Source organism: Telmatherina bonti, assembly GCF_933228915.1.
Source record: "Telmatherina bonti genome assembly, chromosome: 18".
NCBI lineage: Eukaryota > Metazoa > Chordata > Actinopteri > Atheriniformes > Telmatherinidae > Telmatherina > Telmatherina bonti.
This window is the reverse complement of record NC_136616.1, coordinates 18,114,510-18,138,373: the sequence shown is the minus strand read 5'-3', so window position 1 is coordinate 18,138,373 and position 23,864 is coordinate 18,114,510. Positions and strand designations below refer to the sequence as shown.

The window sequence follows — 23,864 nt, the reverse complement described above, 5'->3', positions numbered from 1 at the left end:
GACTTGTTAGTTTAATGGCACATAAGCAAGTGGGGCAGGATGAACTAAAGGTAAAACAAATTCACTTTCTAGTGAGTAAGAAAGCAGAAAACTGGGGAAATTCCTTTTCAAAGGGGATTTATATCCTGTAAGCTTTCTTAGAATAATCAAATACAATCTGATTAGGGAAGAAAGGAAGGAGAAATACTCCTTTAGCTCCAAATCGCCTGGAAAAACATAGAAAAAGAAAACTTTTCATTCTTGAGCTTTACAGTTTCTGGAAAATCCACTCAAGCAGTTCATGTGATACAACTGAAAGCTTGAGAATAATCATTTAGCTGATCTATACAGGTGATTTCAGTCATTTCTGAACATGTCACAGAAGAAAAATGAAACAAAGCAAAGTCCTGTGGCCTCTTACTGCTCTTTCCTTCGTGGCATAATGTCGCTTTCCTGTCACGTACCGAACAAACTTTATCTTCCAGAGAAAAGACAAGATGCGGTTAAAATTTCTATGATTAAGCCTAAAATGTAGCCCATTATGACTTTGCTAAATAAATATTAAGGCAAAATAAATGAAGAAGATACAGTCTTAAACTTCACACACAGTTCATTTACTGGCAAAGCTGTCATGGTTGAATGAATCAGATCTCATTTTCCATTTAGAAAACATGGAAACAAAGGTGTAGGTCAGAGCTGCACATTTTTATGCAGTTCTGCATGTTTTATCTGTTTCTTTTCTATTCATTAGTTCGTTGTGATGATTATATTTTGTTATTATGGTTATTAATTTTTCTATTACACTGCAATCTTAGATTGAGAGACGAAATGCACAAATAATCCTGAGAGGGAGACAGAGGCAGTGAAAGAACAAGCAGAAACTGATCTGTAGTTGCATAAACACGGTGGTGATCTCCTGTTTAACCCTTTCATGCATGAATTAATTAAAAAAAAAAACAATGCAAAATTTTTTAAATACAGTATTTTATCTCTACAGACATAAACAATGATACTTTTTTTTTGTTCATTGGTGATATTTAGAATTTATCATGATTATTTTAATATATTTTTATCAAATATTTATAAGATTTTTCATTCATTCATTCATTATCCTAACCGCTTGGTCCGATTAAGGGTCATGGGGAAGCTGGAGCCTATCCCAGAAGTCTTTTGGCGAAAGGCAGGGTACACCCTGGACAGCTCGCCAGTCCATCGCAGGGCTTATAAAATAATACATAATCATAATAATATAATGTAAATCTTCTATAAAACATATCTGTATCATTTTTCTTTTCCTATTTATCACAAAGGCAAACTTGCAAAATTACATTATGATCAATTATATCATATTTTTTATTTATTCTCCAGTGAGTGGAATTGTATTGGATGACTCACTAACATCCACTGGAGTGATTTATTCAGAAAAATCCCATCCTCATTGAATAAAAAAAGCTTGTAAGTAGGTGTCTATATGGCCACTATGCATTAAAGGGTTCATGACTTTGCTTAGCAAATAAACAAAATTCAAATTATCAGGCTAAAGAAAAAAATTCACTCCAAAAAGGAGCAGGATGAAGCAAAAACTTCCCGTCCCTCATAATAATATGTTTTTCTTCCTTAGAGATGTTTCTTTAATCCCTTAATTGTCACTTTCCCTTATTTTTCTTTTACTTTAGATCGAAAAAAATTAAAAATTTAGAGAAATACAGACATACCTGTCCAGGGTGTACCCTGCCTCTCATCCAATGACTGCAGCTCCATGACCCTGTATTGAACAAAGAGGTTTAAAATAAATGGAAAAATTGCAATATAAACATGTACGCATACATACTCATGTACTCATCTGCGTATATGCTTCCACATGTACATACATGCACATATGGTCACGTTCCTCGTGAGACGGGGGAGCTGCATGATGGAAACCAGAGCTTTAGAAGTGAAACAGAAAATGGTGTCTGGTGTAAACACACATCCACTGAATGTGTTTGTGGTTCTTCCTCCTCCTGCTGTGAGCTGCAGTCCGGTGCTGCCCAACAGGCAAGTCCACACCATGATCTTCATAAACAAGAACTATGAAAACTCCTGACCCCCTAACATGCAGCCAGCTGCTCCTCGTGGCCAAAGTGATCATAAAGAGTCTATTTTTTCATGTTATTTTTAGCTCTGAAATTTTTCTGACTCACACTTGAACCCTTGGAGCTTGTTTGCCTCTCGTCCATGACTGACACCTCATTCTGCGCCTCTCAATAAAAACAAGGAACATCTTGACATCCTGCTTTTCTGCCTTCTGTTTTGCTGGTGCTGCATTCTTTCCGCAACATTGGGGAGCCTTGTGGGTTTGGCTCTCCAAGCATTATTTGCTCCTTTGTCCATATTTTCCAGAATAATCCAAAGCTTCCAAAATGAGCCAGTGGTATGGCTTTTATTAATCAGCACAATGTTTCCATTGTGTCAGGAGATCGCCAGCCTGTGTGATCGCCACCTGACAACAGTAGGAATCCAGCCGTCTCCAGCATCCAGAAGGAGAACACATCTTACTTATTAACACTTGCTACTGACAAGACTTTGACTAATTGTTGGATCATAAGATCATGCTGATTTGCTCCCAGTCCTGTCAGATGAGGATTTCTTTACATGAAACTCGTCTTTGTTATGAGCATAAAAACATTTTCTGTGATTAACAAGTGCAGCATTAGATTACTGAAGGATATTAAACTGGTTCTGCTCTTTATGTTAGTGTATGCTTGCTGATTCATTTTAATTCTTAATGCAACATAAAACCATGTTTACTTATGAGATAGATGTCAATTGAAAAAAAACTCTAAACGAGCTACAAATGCACACACATTTACATACACACCCTCAAACACCTCATTCATACTTATATTTATACTTCTGTTGTTTCCTGCATTTGATATCTTACATTTTACTGTTAACACAGATCTTACTGTAGGCCTTTTTAATAGTTTAAATCCTTTTTAACTCAGAACTGTTTTGTCTGTTTTTATTTCAAAGACCTAACCAGATTGAAAATGAACTTTAGTCAGAAATCTGAACGTTTGGCATCTTCTCTGTATAATCTTATACAGATGGTGTATGCATTAATACCTGTTTAATAGATAAATAATAAACAAACATGTCATAATACTGACAGGTTGTGGGCTTTTTAAACTCAATCTTTATTAGTTTTTTAACAAGATACAACAATCTATTATGTACATGTTTGTACAGTTGACTCCATTTTTCTTTAGGAACCAAAAGATGATGGAAGAGATGGACATACAGCCATGATATTTACTTTTAGTAAAGATAGGGTTAGAGCGTGAACATATGGTGCCTGCAGGAAAATTGTGTGAGATTTCTTAGTGACAGTTTCTTAGGTGTATTTAGTTCCACCTGATAAAGTCCCATATTTTTTTTTATCCATATATGCAGATAATCTGGTTTAAATCATCTAAATTGTTAAGCATTTCAAAGCTGCTTATTTAAGAGATATTTCTCTGCTTTTTAAAAAAAAAACTTTGCTAATGTTCCCATCAATGTCACCGCAGGGCATTGTGGGATATCCTGTTTGAATGTCTCTCAGAGGACAACAGAAAATACATCTTTCTTAAACAGTCTGAGTTTACAATACAGAGAAAATATGATTATGATGAGTAATGTTTGTTCCACATATGGTGGTACGAAACAATCAGCATTCGAATGACAACAGGTTACCGACATTTTTACTAAATAAAATAAGTTATAAAAAATGGTAGGCTATTATTATTTAATTATTATTTAAGCATATTCATTAAAGCAATGATTTTTTTTCTTTATTTTAGCAATGGCAACATTAATCAAGATATAAACCCATGTCACAAAATTACACATTTAGGACCATGTAGAACAAATTTTGGATAGTTTTAGAGAACACATGTGAAAACATAGCATCATAAGAAACATCAACTAATTCAACTGCACGTTACAGGAGGGAAAACAAAGGCAGATGATTTCCCTCCATGCTCCGGGTTCTGCTGGAGGTTTTGTCTTCCTGTTGAAAGAGACTGTTCCTTCCCACTGTCGCCTCATGCATGCACAGGATGGGGGATTGGATTGAAGTCAAGATTTGATGCAATCAGCTGGTTTCTCTTATCTAGGCTCTTTATTATGAATGGACTTGAATTGAAGTGCCCTGGCATGACATTGTTATGAAGTGGTGCTGTTCAAATAAAGATTAATTGAATTGAATAAGCTGAATATATGTAATAGGCTGAATATTTCTCTTTTTTTGTTTTATGAAGTTGTGTCTAACGTTGTGCTTTCCACCTCAAAATACATCTGAGTATTTATTTATCCATTTACCTCCCTCCCCTCCATTCCCTTAAAGGCATTTTGATGACAGGCTTACACTTTTTACAAGACTATTTTGAAGCAAGTCATCTGCTGACATGGAAAATGGAACCAGTGTCATTTCTTCCCCTTTTCCACACTGGCTCTAAAAAGATCTTTAAAAAAATGCACACATACACACAAACAAAGTAATAAAATAAAATGGGATCTTTTTTTTTTTTTAAAGCACTCCCCTCTGCTCTCACCTACTGTATCTCTGATACACAGCAGCTAGATAATGTAGACATAGTAAATACAACTTGATGTCTCCACCTTAAACTGAATTATGGTGTAAATATAAAAATCTCAGCTTTAATTCACAAATTATTCCCAGTTAAGATTATCAATCACCTGCCATCAGCTGATTATTACATATTTTCATTATAAAGTGACATTTTTCTTTAAGATGACCTTTGTCTTGCCTCATGCTTTAACTGTGTTTCACTTTGAACAGTGGCAACACAGGAAACACTTAAGAAGCTTCAGTAATGGATTTCAGAGTTGTCAGAACAGCCAGTACTGGCTTGTGTTTCATGTTTCTCTGTTTTTGGCATGGAAACGTTTAGTCACTCACTTTGTGACTCACCAACCCACTGGGGGTTCGACTTGTTTCTCCCCCCAGCGTCGACACTGTGGCTGCCCAAAGATGGTTTAGCAGTGAAACATGTTGCATGCAATAAACACTGCACAGCAGCCTTTCTTTGGCCAAACTGGAGCCCAAGTACACGCTGCGTTTAAGTAAAAAACAAAACAAACTGTTCAGTTGTAACAAGTCTTTTATTTGGCCTCACATGTCATTCACTCAGTAATTAATTTACATGATATATACATAAGCAAACAAAGAAGCGTACGTCTTTGTTTTGCCATCTTGCAGTAAAGGTTGGCAGTGCATTCTTGGCCTTTTCATCAGTGCCACTGGGTTTCTTTCATCTTCTCACACAGTCAGACAGCCTGGAGCCGTACGATCATGTGTTTGTGCAGCAGAAGTTTGATCCAGTTCAGCCTCGTGTCAGCCATCCATTTTGTTCATCTGCGCCAATACTGGAGAAAGCAACACAGCTGACATGAGCTACTGTGACGGAACTAAAAGGAAAAATGATCCTGCGTCCTCATTCGGTTTCTCAGAAACTATTTAGAAGTACGGTGATGCGAAGACAGCTTTCTACAGTTTACCAGCTGCTCAGTTTACTGGAAAATTTATAGTTTTTATACACAAACCATCCAGGTAGCATTCAGATTTAACCTAAAAATTATGTATAATTCTTGTTCTTTTGGACCATTTTGGAAGTGAAGAACAACAAAAGTAGGTCTGAATTATGTATTTAGAAGTTTGTAAGTAGTAATGTGACATTTGGATTTATTAAAAAGGAGTTAAATTATACATTTTCTTTGTTTCTAGCCAGGAATGTTCGATATTGGCGTGTTTACCAATATCTGATAAACCAGTTTCAATCAATTCTTGATTTCTAATACCAATATTTCTACAGAGTTGTGCCAAACAAACAAAAAATATCTGGAAAAACTATAGAAGACATCTTTTATATTTGGTCATTTTGAGTTAAATGAGACTTAGCAGAAGAGTTTGATATATATTATGTGCATGTTGTGTAAAAGTTATGTCATTAGAAAAATAAAAAATAATACCAACCATTTCTGATATTGCATTTTAATGTTGATATCTGCCAATATTATTGGTATACCGATATCAGATATTTCCAACTATTTCCAACTTTAGAACTACTCCGCACAGACTAAAGTGTGAAAAAACTTGTAAAGTAAGACAGAAAGATATGTAAAAGATGCTGTACGTGGGTAGTATGTGTAGAACAAAAACGCTGTAAATTCAATCATCTTTCTCTTCACATATTATCAGGTAATTTCATGGCTAATTGTCACTTGCAGGGGTTCCCCAGGGTTCTGTCCTGGGTCCCCTTCTTTTCGTCACCTACGTTCTCCATCATGGCAATATTTCCCAGAAACAAGACGTTAATTTTCACTACTACGTGGATGACAACTATCTCTACTTCCAACTGAACCGGTGCAAAAATTTGCTTTCTTTAACACCCAAAACCTTTTGGTTTTCATAAGCTCATAAGGTAAATTCATATGGATTTTAATGCTTTTTTATGAGTTGTTTTTTTAAATTTTTTAATTATGCAATTTAGTACCTTGTATGTTTAAATAATGAATCATCAGCTGAATTAACGCATTTATGATCATTTTTGCTTGCTTATTCAGAAACATTAGTTGAACAATAAAAACATTGATGATGATTTCATGAAATACACAAAAACTGTTTTAGACTACAATTTTCATTCAAACAATCAGCGCCACCACCACCTCCTCATTATAACTTTGAGTAAGCTTACCTGAGCAAATTTGTGTATCTGTTCGACCACAGCAGCAAACAAAGCGCCCACACTTTCATCAATCAAACTTTGCATGTAGTGAACCGCTTCCTCATCCGACAGGTCCAATCTGAACTTATCCTGCACCTAAAGGCAAAAACATTGAATTTGATGAGATGATAAGAACCTGGGGGTCATTTTTGTATTTCTCACATACATGGATCACTTTCACACAAACAAAAAGGCATGAGAAAAATGTTTTCTATGTGTTTCTCTGTTTGTTTTGGACAAGAATAAACAGAATAATTTTTTTTTTTAGCAAATGGTTGAGATGTTAAAAAGAAGAAGTTAATAATGATGAAACAACAGTGAAATGGTTCAAATTAGAATCAGTAGTGTTATGGCAATCAGTGTAGGTTTTAAATACCCAAAACAAGTGGTAGAAATGCTCAGGCAGGTTTATTTTCACTATTTTTAAAGAATTTCATCAAAGTCAAAGCAAATTTACCTCTACTAAATGGTAGAGCAGGACGTTAAAGGGTTAAAGTAAGATGCATTTTGGTTGCGTATGAAAGCTTTTGATGAACTCTCTTTTCAGGAAAAGAAAACCAGAAACTTACTTTCTTAACAGTCTTGTCTGGCTCCAGAGCGATGTCAGGAATATTAGCATCCACCATGAGAGAGAACAGATTCAGAATCAGGTTGGAGTATCTGAGGAAATGCAAGGAAGGGAACATTTTACAACAACTGACTACATTTCTGACTGCAGTCAACCAGTTTATACATTTTTATCGGGCAACCGAAAGGTTTATTTCATAGGAACGTTGATCGGATCTGAGAACTGTGGCTCATTAACAGCTATATGTAGCGTAGCACTAAGCTCCACTGATCCACAGTTTATTCCCAGCTCTCCTCCTGAGAAGAGTCACTCATTTTTAATTTACCTTCGAAGATGAAGGAAGGCAGTGTAGCACTGCTTCCTAAACTCCTGGTACTGCTCGCTTTGCGTGCCTCCCATCCCCTCCACCATTTCTTTACTCAGCTTCATGGGAGGAGGCAGCGGTTTGGGATCTCGACCCAGGATGTAACCAAAGTCGATGTGAAAAAGCTTCCCTGGAAAAAAAGACAGAAGAAATTACAGTCAGACGTTTATTTGTACGGCATATTTATGACAGCCTAGGTTGCTCAAAGTGCTGCACAATATTAACCAAAAATTAAAAATGCAAAAAGACAAATTAGAACAATAAAACAAAAGATAAAACTATTGAAAGAGAAGAAGAAGGTCAAGCTTGACTACATATGAAGGACAGAAAAGAAGAGAGTTTTGAAGAAGACCTTAAAACCAGAAAGGCTTCACCTGTTTTCGTCAATAGCAAGTTATCCAGGTGTCTGTCTCCAACTCCCAGGATGTATGTGATGACACAGTAACCAGCTGGAGAGACGAGAGGGAGAGAGGCGTCGATTAGATCGCTGGAATCAGCTCATTAAAAATGCCAGATTGTTGGTGTGTTAAGCGTCGCACCACAGCTCTTGACGTAGGTGTCCATCACCTCGGAGCTGATACCATAGGGTCCTTTTTCACTCGGCGCATGCTTCCTGAAGAAGCTCTGTCCAGATAAAAATGAGAGGTCAGAGATGAGCAGAATGAAGCATTGTGGGTCATCTTTCAATAGGCCTGCTCACCTGGATGTTGCCTTCAGTGGCCAAAACTTCAGCAACAGGAACCGACTGGACAAACTGCATAAAACCTGAAGTAAGGAGTTTTAATTAACTTTGGTTAGACTGGAACATGTGTGACTAGAAGCAGCGACATTAGATTTGACTTCCTACACAAACTTATGAGTGGTGATGAAATCTCACCGTGCTTGGTGCTGGTGGCCAAAACTTTGTACGGGGTCAGTTTCAGGTCCAGGTTTTCTTTCCTGAGCAGCTATACGCAGAGGAAACAAAAGCACGTTTCAATTGAAGAGCTGAGAGTATTTTAAAGAAATAAACCTGACTTTTTTTTTGTTTAAATGCTAATAAACACCACCTTTCAATGCCCCATGATGTCCTTTACCTTGATTTTTTTTTATTATTTTGAATTAAAATATCATAAACTGCTATGTAAATGAGGCTCCTTTGCTTATTATAATTATAAAGTATTATAATTTTGAAGCATGACTAAAGGTACTGAATGGGACTGAAGCACTGGAGCTTTCTGAAATCACTGTCAGCTGCACACACTGTATCTGTTACCAAGCTATACATTTGTTACGACGCCGTCGTGTCGTTTATGTTGAAATAAACTACTTGAGTAATACAAATGTTTGAGCAATTAGGCATGGTATGCGTGCGTAAAAGCTGTTTTCATAATTTATCGGCCTTGTAAATAGAGAAGGCAGCTATCCGACTGCATATGACACCGATGCATAGTGATTGACACTGTTTGGAGGCATTTCCTGAGGCATCATCGGCTCTGATTGGACAAACACGTGTCATGCGCCAAAGACAAAGGCTCTGATTGGAACAGCTATTTTGACACAACACTGTATCACTTATGAATGGGCTACAGTGATGCCGGAACTACCGTCTGAAAGCCCGGAGTCTCCCGATTAAGAGAGAAAAAAAAGGTAAATTTCTATCTTTTATGGTTCGAAAGCTATGCTTGATTAAACAACATGGTCCCTGGCATCGCCGACGTCCCCAGAGTGGTAACGTCAAAGTAAACATCAGTCTTACTTTGTCCATCAGCGAGATGATCTGCAGGATGAGCTGGTCTTGTCTCAGGTCGTCTCCGTGTTTGAAGATAACTGGGTACATGGCTCCATCTTCAGCTTTGAAAATCAGCTTGGCTGGCATCAGAGCACTCTAACACACACACACACACACACACACACACACACACACACACACACACACACACACACACACACACACACACACACACACACACACACACACAAACATCATGATAAACACAGACCTGTGTGGCACCTGCAGATACATTTATATGTTGTGTTATGGGATGCATCTGAGCCTGCCAGCTGATATTATCAGCGCACATTTCTGCATGTTTTTTTTTGGCACTCAACCAATCAACACACTGAAGTTTAGGATGAACTGCGTGTTCCTGTTTGTAAGATAGACAACGAAGAACCTTTGGTGGAAAAGCTGTTGTTGTTGTGCTGCAGCAGATTGCTGTCTGGTTCGGTGCAACCATCTGCTGCACTGATGCTTTATGCAAAATCTAACAGTCTGTTCAGACATCAGGAATCAAAAGTTGTACACACACACTAAAGTGGTGGTCTGTCTAAGTTGCAATACTTTTGATGAATGAAGTACTAATTGTACTATTTGAAGTATTAACTAACAAAGCAGAAATCTAAAAAATATCATTGTTTTTCAGACTTTGCAAAAATGATTGAGCAGTAGTTGAAGTTATGGGGATGACGGGAAAGTTTCCCGTACCTTGAAGAGAGTTGCCGTCTCCGGGACGATGCCTCTAATCCTGATCTGTGGCTCCAGCGGGAGAGGAATTGGCTCAATCTCTGAGAGGTTTACCTTCTCGTTGTCAGCCAACAGAGCCTGCAGTCTTTCTGTCTGCAGTCACACACAGAGGCAATGAAAACACAAGTCAGAATGATGTGTGTGCTCCCACAGCTAATTACCACAAACCTACTGTTTATATATAAAAAGTAAAACTGAAACCCCATTAACATAAAAAAAAAAAAAAAAAAAAAAAAGTGCTACAGCAGAATAACATTATTGGGGAAAAAACAAGAGTAATGTGCTTCATCATAACCATTTACTTTATTTTGAACACAACTTAAAACAAACATACACAGCATAAAACAAAAGTTACGACACAAGTGTCCATAAAGGAGTGGCTAGAAGTAAATAAACTTATTTTTTCCCGCCCCTTTTACACAATTAAATAATAAACTACAGTGCCGGCTTGACACATTTTTGTTCCCAATGTTGATAATACCAAATGAAACCATGAAGTTCATGAAGTGTATCCAGGATACACTTCATGAATCCTGGATTGTTGCATTAATACCGGCCTTATTACATTCCTGGGGTTGATTTGAGCCAATTCACAACTTTTCCTCCACCGTACATTTACCAACCATTTTTTCTTATTGCTTAGTAAATGTATTTACTACTATTTTATCACGCTCAATTTAATCCATAAACCCACACCACGAAATAATATGTATGGTACAGATACAATGTTTTTAAAATATAGCTTCCCTCTTATATTCTAACCTCTGTCAGTGTCTTGAAAAATGAATGTTTAAGTAAATTATTTCTTGCTTTGAACATAATAAGAGCTGATTTCAGTTTGAGCAGGTCCCATAATGTTACTGTGCTTCCTGTATTTGTGTGACACACATCAAGTACCGTTCTGATTGCTCTCTTTTGTACAACATATAATGATTGTGGGTTCCTTTTGTAAGTGTTACCCCAGACTACCACACCAAAATTGTAATTACATACAACAACATGTTGGACTAGAGCGAAAGCTTAAGGTATAAAAGAAACTGGGCTTGTCTATGTGTTTTTGCTGCTCCTGCTTGTCCGGCATGGTCAAAAGTAACTATTATTCATTTATTAAAGGAGCTGTTTGCAGATTCTCAGTCTGCTCTACAAGTTGTCCCGCCAGACGTTACATCAGGTTTTATTTCATCTCCTGACTCTGGTTCCACATTTATTAACTGTATTCACATCTTGTTTGTCATTCGCAGTTTTACTGTCACCAACCAGAAATTGTGGATAATCTGAACTGAGTTTTCATTTCTTTACAGCATTACTGTTCAGTAGGGGTGGGGAAAATCGAATCGGAAAAGAAAAAAAATAAATAAAATAAAAAATAAAATAAATTGGGATTTTTTCTTTGCTTCACAGTTTTTTTCTCCAAACAAATAGAAATAATCCATTATAATTTTTCTGGTCATTTTCATTGTTTTTATAGATATACTTGTCTTATTGGGCATTACAGCAGCTGAATGATTGTTTGGCTACTGTGTTGTTTTTTCCTCATTGAAATCAAGAAAAATGACGAAAAAAAAAAAAAAAAAAAGTTTTATACATTTATTTTGTTTTTAATCTACAAAATCAGCAATATTGAAAAATTGTGAGAATTGCAATTTAAATCGAATCGGCACCCAAAAAAAAATTGGAATCGAATTGAGACAAAAGCATATCGTCACAGCCCCACTGTTCAGCATTATTCACATACCTTTAGTGTTATATCTTATATAATTGGACCTGTTTCCTACAATTTTGTTATAATGATCCATCTTATATGCTCTCATGTTTGTTTTACTGCCAGTTCCCATAAGACTAAAGACTTTTCTAAGTCACACGTTTTTTAAAACAGCTTTCTCAGGTGTGAGCGATCAGTTACCTTCTTCTTGCGATTTCCACTTTCCCGTTGGACAGCTTTCATCAGCTGCACCAGTCTGTCTACAAATGTTTGCTGGGCTGCCAAGAGGGACCGCATCACCCTCACACTTTTATCACCCTGGAAGGGAGAAGATTTTGCACTGAAAGTCATGTAAACTGTGCTAGTTGCTGTTTTTACAGTTTACTGTGGAGCATCAGTCATACAGACTAAAAAAAAACTGTTGAGTAAAGCTTTTAATGAAAGCATTTCACTAAATTGTTTAACATTTTCTGCACAGAACAACAGATTCAGCAAGCTTATGTCTACAAAGTTTAGTTTAAAGCCCTTAAAATATATGTTTTTAGTTGAAATTTAGTTGCTAGTACTCACCTTGAGTAAAGCCTGGCTGAACCGCCTCATGACGTTCAGGTACATCTCATGTGTCTTTGGATCTCGCTGTTGTGTGTCCTGATCCTCACACTCCACAATCACATACCTGCAGAGGCAAATCAGACTCAACTCACTCAACAATCTTTTTTCATGAACGACGCAGCTTTTAATCTTCACAGAAACAGAAAAAACCACGAGAATTACTCACCAGTACAAGTAGTTAGCAAGTGTAGAGTTCTTGCAAGCACGTGAGATGAGGAAGGTACACAAGTCTTGCTAAGAAAAAAAATGCATAAACAATAAATATATATGACAAAGTTTAACTACTTTTTGGATGTTTTCTGAGTATTTCTTGCAGGAATCTGAAGAAACAACATATTTGAAATTCTTTATAATTGGATGCTTTTATTTTTATGAAATTACTTTGAGTTTCTTTCACCACTACTTTATTTTTGACAGACAGTCTCTTACCTCTAAATTCTCACTGTCAGCTCCTTCCTTGCCTTTGTGCTGCGAGGCAGCTGATGACCCAGATGCACCAGAAAGTATCTGAGAACTGCAAGCAGAATAAACCCGAAATAAAATGATTAAAATAAAAACAGAACATGACATTTCAAGGTACTTATCAGAACAAAGAAGGCTGATAAATTTCATTTAATTGTCTTCACGGTTTATTCGTATATGAAGGTCAGTGTGGTTACAGAGTTTTCCACATCCATCCAGCAGCCTGAGATTTTGGCCTCAGCTGCCAAAGGTTCCAGTAAAATCACAGCACCCAGTGAGGTCAATATGCTTTCTGAAAGAGAAATAATCCAATACTGCAAACGCTCTCCAAGCCAATGAACATTTGGGATAAATTTAGATCCTAAAACCGGGAGGAAAAATGTTTGTACCCCCACAATGCCTGTCAGTGTGGCTCATTGCACTGACTTATTTCATGATCTGCGCAGCCAAAGCAGCTTTTCTTATGTTCCTCTGACCTGTCCAGTGTGGAGTCATCCGAAAGTCCCTGGCTGTCTCTCTTGCTGCCTGGCTCTAAGCCTCCCTGGATATCACTGAAGTTCTCATACTTGAGAGCCTGAACCAGTTGTAGAAGGTACATCAGCAGGTCCTGGAGAGAGGAACAATTTTACAATAGTACAAAACAGATTACAGTTTAATACATTTAAATAATTGCAATTGAGTATGTATTAAGTCTTTAATTGCTGTTTTTGTGGATTTGAGTAGCATCAGTGGGTGGGAAACAACTTGTTCAAAGCACAAAGTGATAACAAGTATACACACTTAGGTATTAAATTGGATATTATGACCCCCCCCCCCCTTCTTCAGCATACCTCATCATCAGCCTGTTGCAATCGTGCAACAGCGTAGCGTCTCACTGTTGGATTGGTGAAATGGGATGACAGCAGCTCCAGGGAGTCCTCTACATCCATGGGTTTCCACTTCCCCAGCAGCTCCAAAGCCTGCTTAGCCTCCTGGGGGAGGTCCCAGTTCACACACTTGAGGAACTTTGTCAGTGCCTGGAGGTGGAGGAGAAAGCACTGAGCGTGTGTGCATATCTATACAAAGCAGCATCCGTGTGGAGAGACTGATAGTGAAGAGCAGAAACCACGGCGGCGCGCACCTTTTCCTGCATGGTGAGGTAGTGTCTGAACTTCCACACCAGGTCCTGCTCTTCAGAGCTCAGCTGCTTGGTTGGAGGGTAGCTCACAATAATCTGCGGTGACATCCAAAATGTGCTTATGGCAGATTTGTACACACACAGCATATCCTCTATAAAGCAAAACTACTAAGTAATTTACATTGAGCTGGTCCCGCATAGCAGCGTTGGGCTTTAGGTCGTGATCTGAAGGGCCGCTGCGAAGACTACGAGCCAGTTTGTGATGCTTGCTCTCCACCAGGTTTTCCTGCGAAAAAACAAAAAACAAAAAACACACAATCACAGCGTAATTAGAAATCTGAAGTTGAATCAACCAAAAAAACAAACAATTAAAGCAATTCATGGAGCATATCTTCCCACCATTCCCATCTGTGGGTCAGGGACTTTGACGATGTCACAGCTTGTAAGAACGGATGTGGAATCATCTCCATCCTGAATGGGGAACAAAGCTCTCATCAGCAAACACGACTGCTACGCATGAGCTGCAGACAGCATCCTGCTGCGTGGCAAACACCTCGTCAGACACTGATAGCACAAAACTACCTTCTCGTAGTAGACGATGCTGTATTCCTTGTCATTTGTTTTGACTCGAGGAAACTCCACCATGAGATACATGAAATTAGAGCTGCGCTTCTCACTCTGCAGGAACACACACAGATGCACTTATTGCAGAGATAACTGTAAAAATGGACATGCATACCATGATACAGTCTCGCACAATCTTATGGGAGTAAATAATTGGCTGAGACTAATTTAGATTTGATTATAATACAATACTGACAAGCTAGGCTGTTTTGCATGTGTTTCAATCCTTTAAATACAGATTTGAAACAGAATCCAGCAAAATATCTCACCTCATTGATCATCTCAATCTCTCTGAAGGTCAGCCTGTCCAGCCAGTCCACCTTTACCATGTGGCCTTGCCGATGAGCCTTTGTCAGCTGCATACAGATGGAAATAAAGATGGTCGTCGGGGAAAAGAAGAAGGCAGAGATTAACTATATTAATAACTAAATAAAAGCAAAACTGTAGCTGTATTGTTGCCAAACTGGACACAGCATGGTGGTTGCTATGCAAACAACTCAACCAATCATGCATAAACTCAGTAGCAGCCGGTTCTACGACGCTGCGCACACACTCGGCAGTCAATCCTCTCATCAGACGTTAAGTGCCAGTGTTGAGAATTTCAGCAAACAACTAGTCAAGCTCACAACTTAGCTGCCTGGAATTAGTGCTCACACTTTAAAGCAATGTATGAACTAGTCTGAACACAATGCTGAATGATTAAATCTGTTATATTAAAAAAAAAAAGACAAAAAAATAAATTAGTAAACATCAGGGAAACAAAAGATTTTTAAGAAAATCAATTAAAACATTCCTCTTGAGGCCCTTTAAACAAATATCCCAAAAAGCTGCAACATCAAAAGCAAATGAGGATCATTTTCTTGCATCCACATAAACATGAAACCCATGCCCACACGCACGCGCACACACACACACACACACACACTAAAACACACAGACTCATAGCAACAACTGAAACCTTAAAAACAAAATGTGTGTGATGCTTTCAAGAACACAGCCATACTCCTGGAAAGACGCGTGGCCACATCACCATCAGGCTCAAAATGCATCTGCAGACGCAGTGAAAGGTTTTACTCCATGATGGGGTTCCCACATGGTGCAATACAAAGAGGACAGTGTCTCTGCCACACTCTGAATCATCCCGATGTGGAAATCGTCATCAAAACTGTTAATTATACCAACAGAGATTTAAATGCAAATACATTCTGGCCAAGGGCTTCATACACACTCATACACACACACACACTGTGCATTCCCAGCACTATTCCTGCACTTATACTCACATCACTGAGTACCTCCAGGTCAGGGCCCTGGAAAAGATGATGGTTTAGACAGAACTTTATACCCGGGGGTTTCTTCTTCTGCCCACCCCCCCTACTTCTTTTCCGAGTATCTCTCTTTCTATTTTTGCCATATAGTCACACCCACCACCTTACCCTTGTCACAACACTTCCTTTTCCTATCCAAACAATTACCTTGGCGAGTCTGCCCATCTGGTCCTCTGCCAGGCTGCTGCTGGTGCGTCCTGGTGTGGTGGTGGGCTCTCCTCCGTCTCCCTCCACGCCTGGCCAAACCTTCAAGTCATGCATTCCTTGCCGAAACATACTAGAACAGGACAGAAGGATGTGGTGCAATGCGCACAATGGTCACAATGTGACATGGCATGGCTGATTTTTCAGCCTAGCAGTGGGACAAAGCCCAGTCTTATTAGCAGGAATCTATGCACAACAGCGGTAGAGTAAACTTACCCATATTTGCCAAATAAGGTGACGGTGGTTCCCCCGACGGGGACGGCTCTGCCTGGACCGTAGATGTCCCACACTGTGAGAGCAACCTGAGCACTCTGTGGAAGGTCTGGATACTTGACTGGCAGCCGCAGCCATTCATTCCAGCTGTACAGGAGACATCAGAGCGAATAAAACAAAAAAAATTACCAACAGATATGAGGAACATCACCACAATACATGACTTATAACTTGTGAATGAAGGCCAGAAAAGAACATCACAGACTTACTTCCAGCGTGTACTGAATGCTTTGTATGATGTGCGGACAGGCAGGGCGAGAGGTTTTCCTTCAGCAAACACCTGGCAGGTGACATAAAGGTCTGAGCAATTCTCCTGGTAAAGCCCGGAGAACCGCAGCATCGGGTCATCCAGCAGGGCTTTGTAGCTTTTCTGCTCTCGCTTTCCTTCCAAACTGCCTCTGGAAGTGGAGAGGAGAAAGAAAAGGTAACATGTGGATGTAAGAAAGTGGATCGGGCTATTATACTTTTTTATACTTAAATAGTTATGCGACTTGTCTCACTTTGCAAGATCCTTCTCAAATACATGAAGAAATATCACATCTGATAACACTACTCAAGTTGCTTGAGTAAAATATACACGCACATATTATAAAACCTCCACAACTATCAAGGTCCACATGGAAACTTTCTCTTTTAAAATGTTTTTTCAAAGTTAGAATAAATTTATTCAGTTCTTTTTGCTTTTATTATGGAAGCAAATTACATGTTTGTAGTGTAGAAGCTGCTTTTAGCCAAGGGCGCCACATATATAGACAACTTAAATAATATTAACATAATATGCTTATTTGTTAAAAGGATCCCCATCAGTTGCTACAAGGTGAAAGCTAGTCATACTGTGACTCAGAATACACAAGATTCAGTCTAGGCTTATAAGAAAAGCTTATTAAATGGCCTAGTTATCTCAGTAATTACATGTTATAATACAATAATCAGAGTCACGAGCACCCACCATGCACCCACCCTGAGTCATTATGCTAATAGTGAACATGCTAAAAGGTAAGCTTGTAGTTAATCAGAGTTAGAATAAAATAATTACCGAGTATATTTCACATATAAGACAAACAAAACACAGCAAGCATACAACCTATCAAGTCACTATAATAAAAACACCATGTAGCCCATAATGTTAAAGTTAGTGACTGACTTTTTTTTTTTGTAATTGTGAGACTTGTACTTAATTTAAAATGGCAGAGAAATACTCGAGAAATGCTAAAGAATTTAAAAAAAAAAAAAAAAAAAAAAAAAAAAGTGAAAGTGTGAATTACAGGCTATTATGACACAATTTGCTACACAGTTAACACACCAAGCATCCTGTCAAGTCACGGGGTCCCACTGCATGACCAAAGGAGAAGAGTTAAGTACGAAACTTACATCTTAAGTTGAACATTAATGTCCATATCACAGCTGTAGACATAGTTAAATTTGTCAGTGTCCATCTTCCGACTGGAAAACACTATACTTTAGCACAAAACCAGACGACTTCAACATGAAATCCCGGATGGTTTTATGAGACTTTGCGACAAGGCCTCAGATCAACACAGAAACACTCCGTAAAAAGCCGATTCGAAACCCGGACCGCACGGTTTGATACGGTGTCAGTCTGTACACAAGTAAAAAAAAAAAAAAGACTTAAGTGCCCGTGTTGACGGCAAAAGTGCTACTTCTACGGTTGTCTCATCGGATATGATATGAGATTTTTAGTAAGCTACACAAAAACACAGCGGCAAGTGACATATACAGCAAGGCCAGAGTAGTCAATAGTCGAGGAGGTGAGGCGACTGACTGAACGGAAGATAGTGAAATCGTGCATTGATTGATCGAGTCTGATACGGATGTGCCGAAAGAGGCGGAGCTTCGAGCTGTGTCGTTAAAGGTGCAATGCACAAATATTTTACACACGCATAATAGATAGATAGATAGATAGATAGATAGATAGATAGATAGATAGATAGATAGATAGGAGTCTATTAATATGAAAAGAAAAACATTTTCATGGCAATACTTTTCACAACACCCAGCCAAATGAAGATCACTCTTGAGGATGCATTCTGTCTATATATATAAATATATATAGATAAATATATATATATACATATATACATATATATATATATATATATATATATATATAGATAAATATATATATATACATATATACATATATATATATATATATATATATATATATATATATATATATATACATATATATATATATATATATATATATATATATATATATATATATATATATACATATATATATATATATATATACATATATATATATATATATATACATATATATATATATATATATATATATATATATATATATATATATATACATATATATATATATATATATATATATATATATATATATATATATATATATATATACATATATATGTATATATATATATACATATATATGTATATATATATATATATATGTATATATGTATATATATATATATATATATATATATACATATATATATATATACATATATATATATATATATATATATATATATATATATACATATATATATATATATATATACATATATATATATATATATATATATATATATATATATATATATATATATATATATATATATATTGATTGATCGAGTCTGATACGGATGTGCCGAAAGAGGCGGAGCTTCGAGCTGTGTCGTTAAAGGTGCAATGCACAAATATTTTACACACGCATAATAGATAGATAGATAGATAGATAGATAGATAGATAGATAGATAGGAGTCTATTAATATGAAAAGAAAAACATTTTCATGGCAATACTTTTCACAACACCCAGCCAAATGAAGATCACTCTTGAGGATGCATTCTGTCTATATATATAAATATATATAGATAAATATATATATATACATATATACATATATATATATATATATATATATATATATATATATATATATATATATATATATATATATATATATATATATATACATATATATATATATATATATATATATATACATATATATATATATATATATACATATATATATATGTATATATATATATATATATATATATATATATGTATATATATATATATATATATATATATATATATATATATATATATATATATATATATATATATATATATATATATATATATATATATATATAAAACAGCCAGGACAGTTCTTTAGTCACTGCACACAAAAACAAACAGAAAAAGAAGAAGATGTATGATTCATGATCCACACAGTACCATACATCATCACCTGTCAAACATGTGCATGCAGTGACGGTGTGGATGTGCATGGGTGCTAGTTTTTTGGATCACTGGTGTTTACTGATGATGACACTGAACAGAGAAAAGGCTGGATAAATTCTGAAGTGTTTAAGAACACTCTCTGATCACACTGTTAAATGTGGGAAAAAAATGAAGGCCCACAAAAAAACAAAAACGAGATTGAAAATTATTCTTAGGCATTCAAATTTATAACATATTCAGTTAGATGGTATATTGAACCAATAAAAAAGAAATTCGGGATGTATGGTTTTGGATAATGACCTTTCTATTAGATAAACAAATAAATGCATGAAATTAAAGCTCACTTCTTTCAGCTAAGAATTCTTTCTCAGGTAAAAAGGATATTTGTGCTTTCATCTTATCAAAGCTAAACTACTGTAACAGTCTGTATTTACGTGTAACTTGGTCTCTGTGGTCTCACCTTGGTAAAACCCCAGCTGCTAGACTCTTAACAGGGATATGTAAACATATCACACCAATGAAAGCTTTTTTTTTGTACTGGGTTCCAGTCCTCGTTATAGTGGACTTTACAATTTTATTACTTGTTTTTTAAGTGTTTAACTGGGTTAGCGCCTTCTTATCTTTCCAGCCTTTTAACTGTACCCAACCCAAATGGGACATTCAGATCTGCTCATCAGATGCTTCTGGTTGTCCGGAGGTCCAGGTTAGGACACAACATCAGGATCTCAAAAGATGTTGACTATTTTAAAATTATTTTAAATTCTCATTTTTGTGCTCATTAATTAACTTGATACAGCTCAAATATTCTCAAATATCTAATTCTGATCACACATCTGCACAATTGAGTGAACAGACTAAAATCTCAACACCAAGTCAGTTTGTTTGGGGACAAGTTGGATTAAATGTACCGAAATGCATTTTGGTCACTCTTATGAAGAGAATCTGATAATATGAATAAAAAGCATCAATTTAAATCAATAAAAATTCTCATTAAAAACGTTTACAATTTGAAATAGATTACATTATTAAAACAAAAACCGCCATTAACACAACATGACTTTTCTGGTTAGTTTCATAATTTAAAAAAAAAAAGTCCAACAGATAGGAACAGTTTTCTTATGAAAGATGCCAAAGGTGATGATCTCATGACAACGGCGTTGAGAACTTTTCAAAGTCTTCCACAATTAAAATGCACTTGTCGCCAATTAAGTGCAAGTCCGTGAAGTTAAAAGGCGTGACAGGAAAATACTCATCTTCTGTTGTGATGAGTTCCTCCCTATGCGTCACTGACAACAACATCTGAAAAGTCAGGGTGTGAACTTTTTTCTGTGTGTTGTCAAGGACTCAAAGCTTTGGAAGAGATCAGCTTCATTTTGCTCAACATAAGAAGGAGCTTAGTTATTAAAACACATTGCTTGATAAAACTTAATTTAAATAAAAGCATGAAAAGGAACTGATTTATGAAGCTACATACGTTTTTTTTCATATTTATGAAACCTGACCTATAAGAAACCCACAAGGACGTAGTATGCAGCTTGAACGAGGCAACTGTGAGTCATGCAGATTGTGTGAATGAAGCAGCATCCCTGGCTGATCAGAGAACTATCAACACTACCAGAAAAGACACATAAAAACTCAGGTTATGAGGCCCTGAGGCCTCCTGTTAGAAGCTTGTGAGGATTTTTCCTATGATCTTGACTTCATCATCAGATGGTAAACAAGTGGAAGAAGATGAGCTAATGTTTCTTTTCCTTCTTCTTTTTTGGCATTGGGGGGACAACACTGTAATATCAGGTCATATAACATATTTTACATTTTGTCTTTTCTTTATGGAGGGAGACAAGGTTGAGATAAAGAATAAACATGCCCCCAGCTTGGTGCCTGCACGTTGGGGTTTACCCCAGTGGATGAAAGGGTAGTGTCCCTCCGCCTTCAGGTGGGGAGATGGGTCTTGACTGTTGTCTGTGCTTATGCGCCAAACAGCAGTTCAGAGTACCCACCCTTGGAGGGAGTGCTGGAGGGTGCTCCTTCTGGGGACTCCATAGTTCTGCTGGGGGACTTCAATGCTCACGTGGGCAATGACAGTGAGACCTGGAGAGGAGTGATTGGGAGGCATGGTCCCCCTCCTCTGAACCAAAATCGTGTTTTGTTATTGGACTTCTGTGCTTGTCATGGATTGTCCATAACAAACACCATGTTCCAACATAAGAGTGTCCATATGTACACCTGGCATCAGGATTCCCTGGGCCGCAGTTCGATGATCGATTTTGTAGTCGTATCGTCGGACCTGCGGCCACATGCCTTGGACACTCGGATGAAGAGGGGGGCGGAGCTGTCAACTGATCACCACCTGGTGGTGAGTTGGCTCAGATGGTGGGGGAGGAAGCCGGTCAGATCTGGAAGGCCCAAATGTGTTGTGAGGGTCTGCTGGGAATGTCTGGCTGAGTCCCCTGTCAGAGCAAGCTTCAACTCCCACCTTCAACAGAGCTTCAACCATGTCCTGAGTGAGGCGGGGGACATTGAGTCCGAATGGGCTGTGTTCCGTGCCTCTATTGCTGAGGCGGCCAGTCGGAGCTGTGGCCGTAAGGTCGTTGGTGCCTGTCGTGGCGGCAATCCCAGGACTCATTGGTGGACACCAGCAGTGAGGGATGCCGTCAAGCACAAAAACGAGTCCTATCAGGCCTTCTTGGCCTGTGGGACTCTGGAGGCAGCTGATGGGTACCGACGGGCTAAGCGGCATGCGGCTTCGGCTGTTGCCAAGGCAAAAACTCGGGCATGGGAGGAGTTTGGCGAGGCCATGGAGAAAGACTTCCGGACGACTTCGAGGCGATTCTGGTCCACCATCTGGCGGTTCAGGAGGGGGGAAGTAGTGCTCCATTGACACTGTGTACAGTGGAGATGGGGAGCTGCTGACCTCAACTCGGAACGTTGTGGGTCGGTGGAGGGAGTACTCCGAAGACCTCCTCAATCCTACCAACACGTCTTCCGATGAGGAAGCAGAGCTGGGGGACTCAGGGGTGGACTCTCCTATCTCTGGGGCTGAGGTCGCTGAGGTGGTCAAAAAGCATCTTGGCGGCAAGGCCGCAGGGGTGGATGAAATTGTCTAAGGAGTTCCTTAAGGGTCTGGATGCTGTGGGGCTGTCCTGGCTGACACACCTCTGCAGCATTGCGTGGACATCGGGGGCAGTACCGCTGGATTGGCAGACTGGGGTGGTGGTCCCCCTTTTTAAGAAGGGGGAGCGGAGGGTGTGTTCCAGTTACAGGGGAATCACACTCCTCAGCCTCCCTGGTAAGGTCTATTCAGGGGTCCTGGAGAGGAGGGTCCGCTGAATAGTCAAATCTCAGATTGAGGAGGAGCAGTGCGGTTTTCGCCCTGGCCGCGGAACAGTGGACCAGCTCTATACCCTCTTTGGGGTCCTGGATGGGGCATGGGAGTTTGCCCAACCAGTCTACATGTGCTTTGTGGACCTGAAGAAGGCGTTCGACCGTGTCCCCCGGGGTTCCTGTGGGGGGTACTCCGGGAGTATGGGGTACCGGACCCCCTTTTGCAAGCTGTCCGGTCCCTGTACGACAGGTGTCAGAGCTTGGTTTGCATTGCCGGTAGTAAGGCTGCCCTTTATCACCGATTCTGTTCATAACTTATATGGACAGAATTTCTAGGTGCAGCCGAGGTGTTGAGGGGATCTGGCTTGGTGGCCTCAGGATTTAAATATCTCGGGGTCTTGTTCACGAGTGAGGGAAGGATGGAGCGCGAGATCGACAGACGGATCGGTGCGGCGTCTGCAGTAATGCGGAATCTGTGCCGGTCTGTCGTGGTGAAGAAGGAGCTGAGCCAGAAGGCGAAGCTCTCGATTTACCAGTCGATCTACGTTCCTACCCTCACCTATGGTCATGAGCTGTGGGTCGTGACCGAAAGAACAAGATCTCGGAGGAAACTCATTTCAGGCGGCTGAAATGAGTTTCCTCCGCAGGGTGGCTGGGCTCTCCCTTAGAGATAGGGTGAGGAGCTCGGTCATCCGGGAGGGGCTCAGAGTAGAGCTGCTGCTCCTCCACATTGAGAGGAATCAGTTCAATTCAATTCAACTTTAT

General features: G+C 38.5%; 1 protein-coding gene across 2 annotated transcripts; it reads right to left on the bottom strand.

The window, feature by feature from the left end:
* Positions 1-5,139: 5,139 nt before the first annotated feature.
* Positions 5,140-18,186, bottom strand: pik3c3 (phosphatidylinositol 3-kinase, catalytic subunit type 3). 2 transcript variants are annotated; one of them, XM_079257303.1, is made up of 26 exons: positions 17,881-18,186; positions 16,719-16,907; positions 16,453-16,596; positions 16,180-16,309; positions 15,988-16,014; positions 14,974-15,060; positions 14,663-14,758; positions 14,480-14,551; positions 14,262-14,366; positions 14,084-14,176; positions 13,794-13,979; positions 13,440-13,570; positions 12,931-13,015; positions 12,668-12,735; positions 12,460-12,565; positions 12,091-12,207; positions 10,149-10,280; positions 9,420-9,548; positions 8,559-8,628; positions 8,382-8,446; positions 8,221-8,305; positions 8,056-8,130; positions 7,643-7,811; positions 7,319-7,409; positions 6,720-6,845; positions 5,140-5,391 (listed from the first exon to the last, which is right to left on the bottom strand). In XM_079257303.1, exons 1-26 carry the CDS (start codon positions 17,943-17,945, stop codon positions 5,377-5,379), a joined length of 2,658 nt encoding a protein of 885 aa, XP_079113429.1. In that variant the 5' UTR covers positions 17,946-18,186; the 3' UTR covers positions 5,140-5,376. The 2 variants fall into 2 exon arrangements, with proteins under 2 accessions (XP_079113429.1, XP_079113430.1); XM_079257304.1 differs by lacking the exon at positions 15,988-16,014.
* Positions 18,187-23,864: the final 5,678 nt, after the last annotated feature.

Excerpts from the sequence above, each read along its gene's own strand:
- pik3c3 (XM_079257303.1), bottom strand. The coding sequence starts at position 17,945 with ATGGACACTGACAAATTTAACTATGTCTACAGCTGTGATATGGACATT. Across the intron at positions 16,908-17,880 it reads ATTAATGTTCAACTTAAGAT|AGGCAGTTTGGAAGGAAAGC; the intron begins GTAAGTTTCGTA and ends CTCCACTTCCAG. Across the intron at positions 14,367-14,479 it reads CTGACCCACAGATGGGAATG|GAAAACCTGGTGGAGAGCAA; the intron begins GTGGGAAGATAT and ends GTTTTTTCGCAG.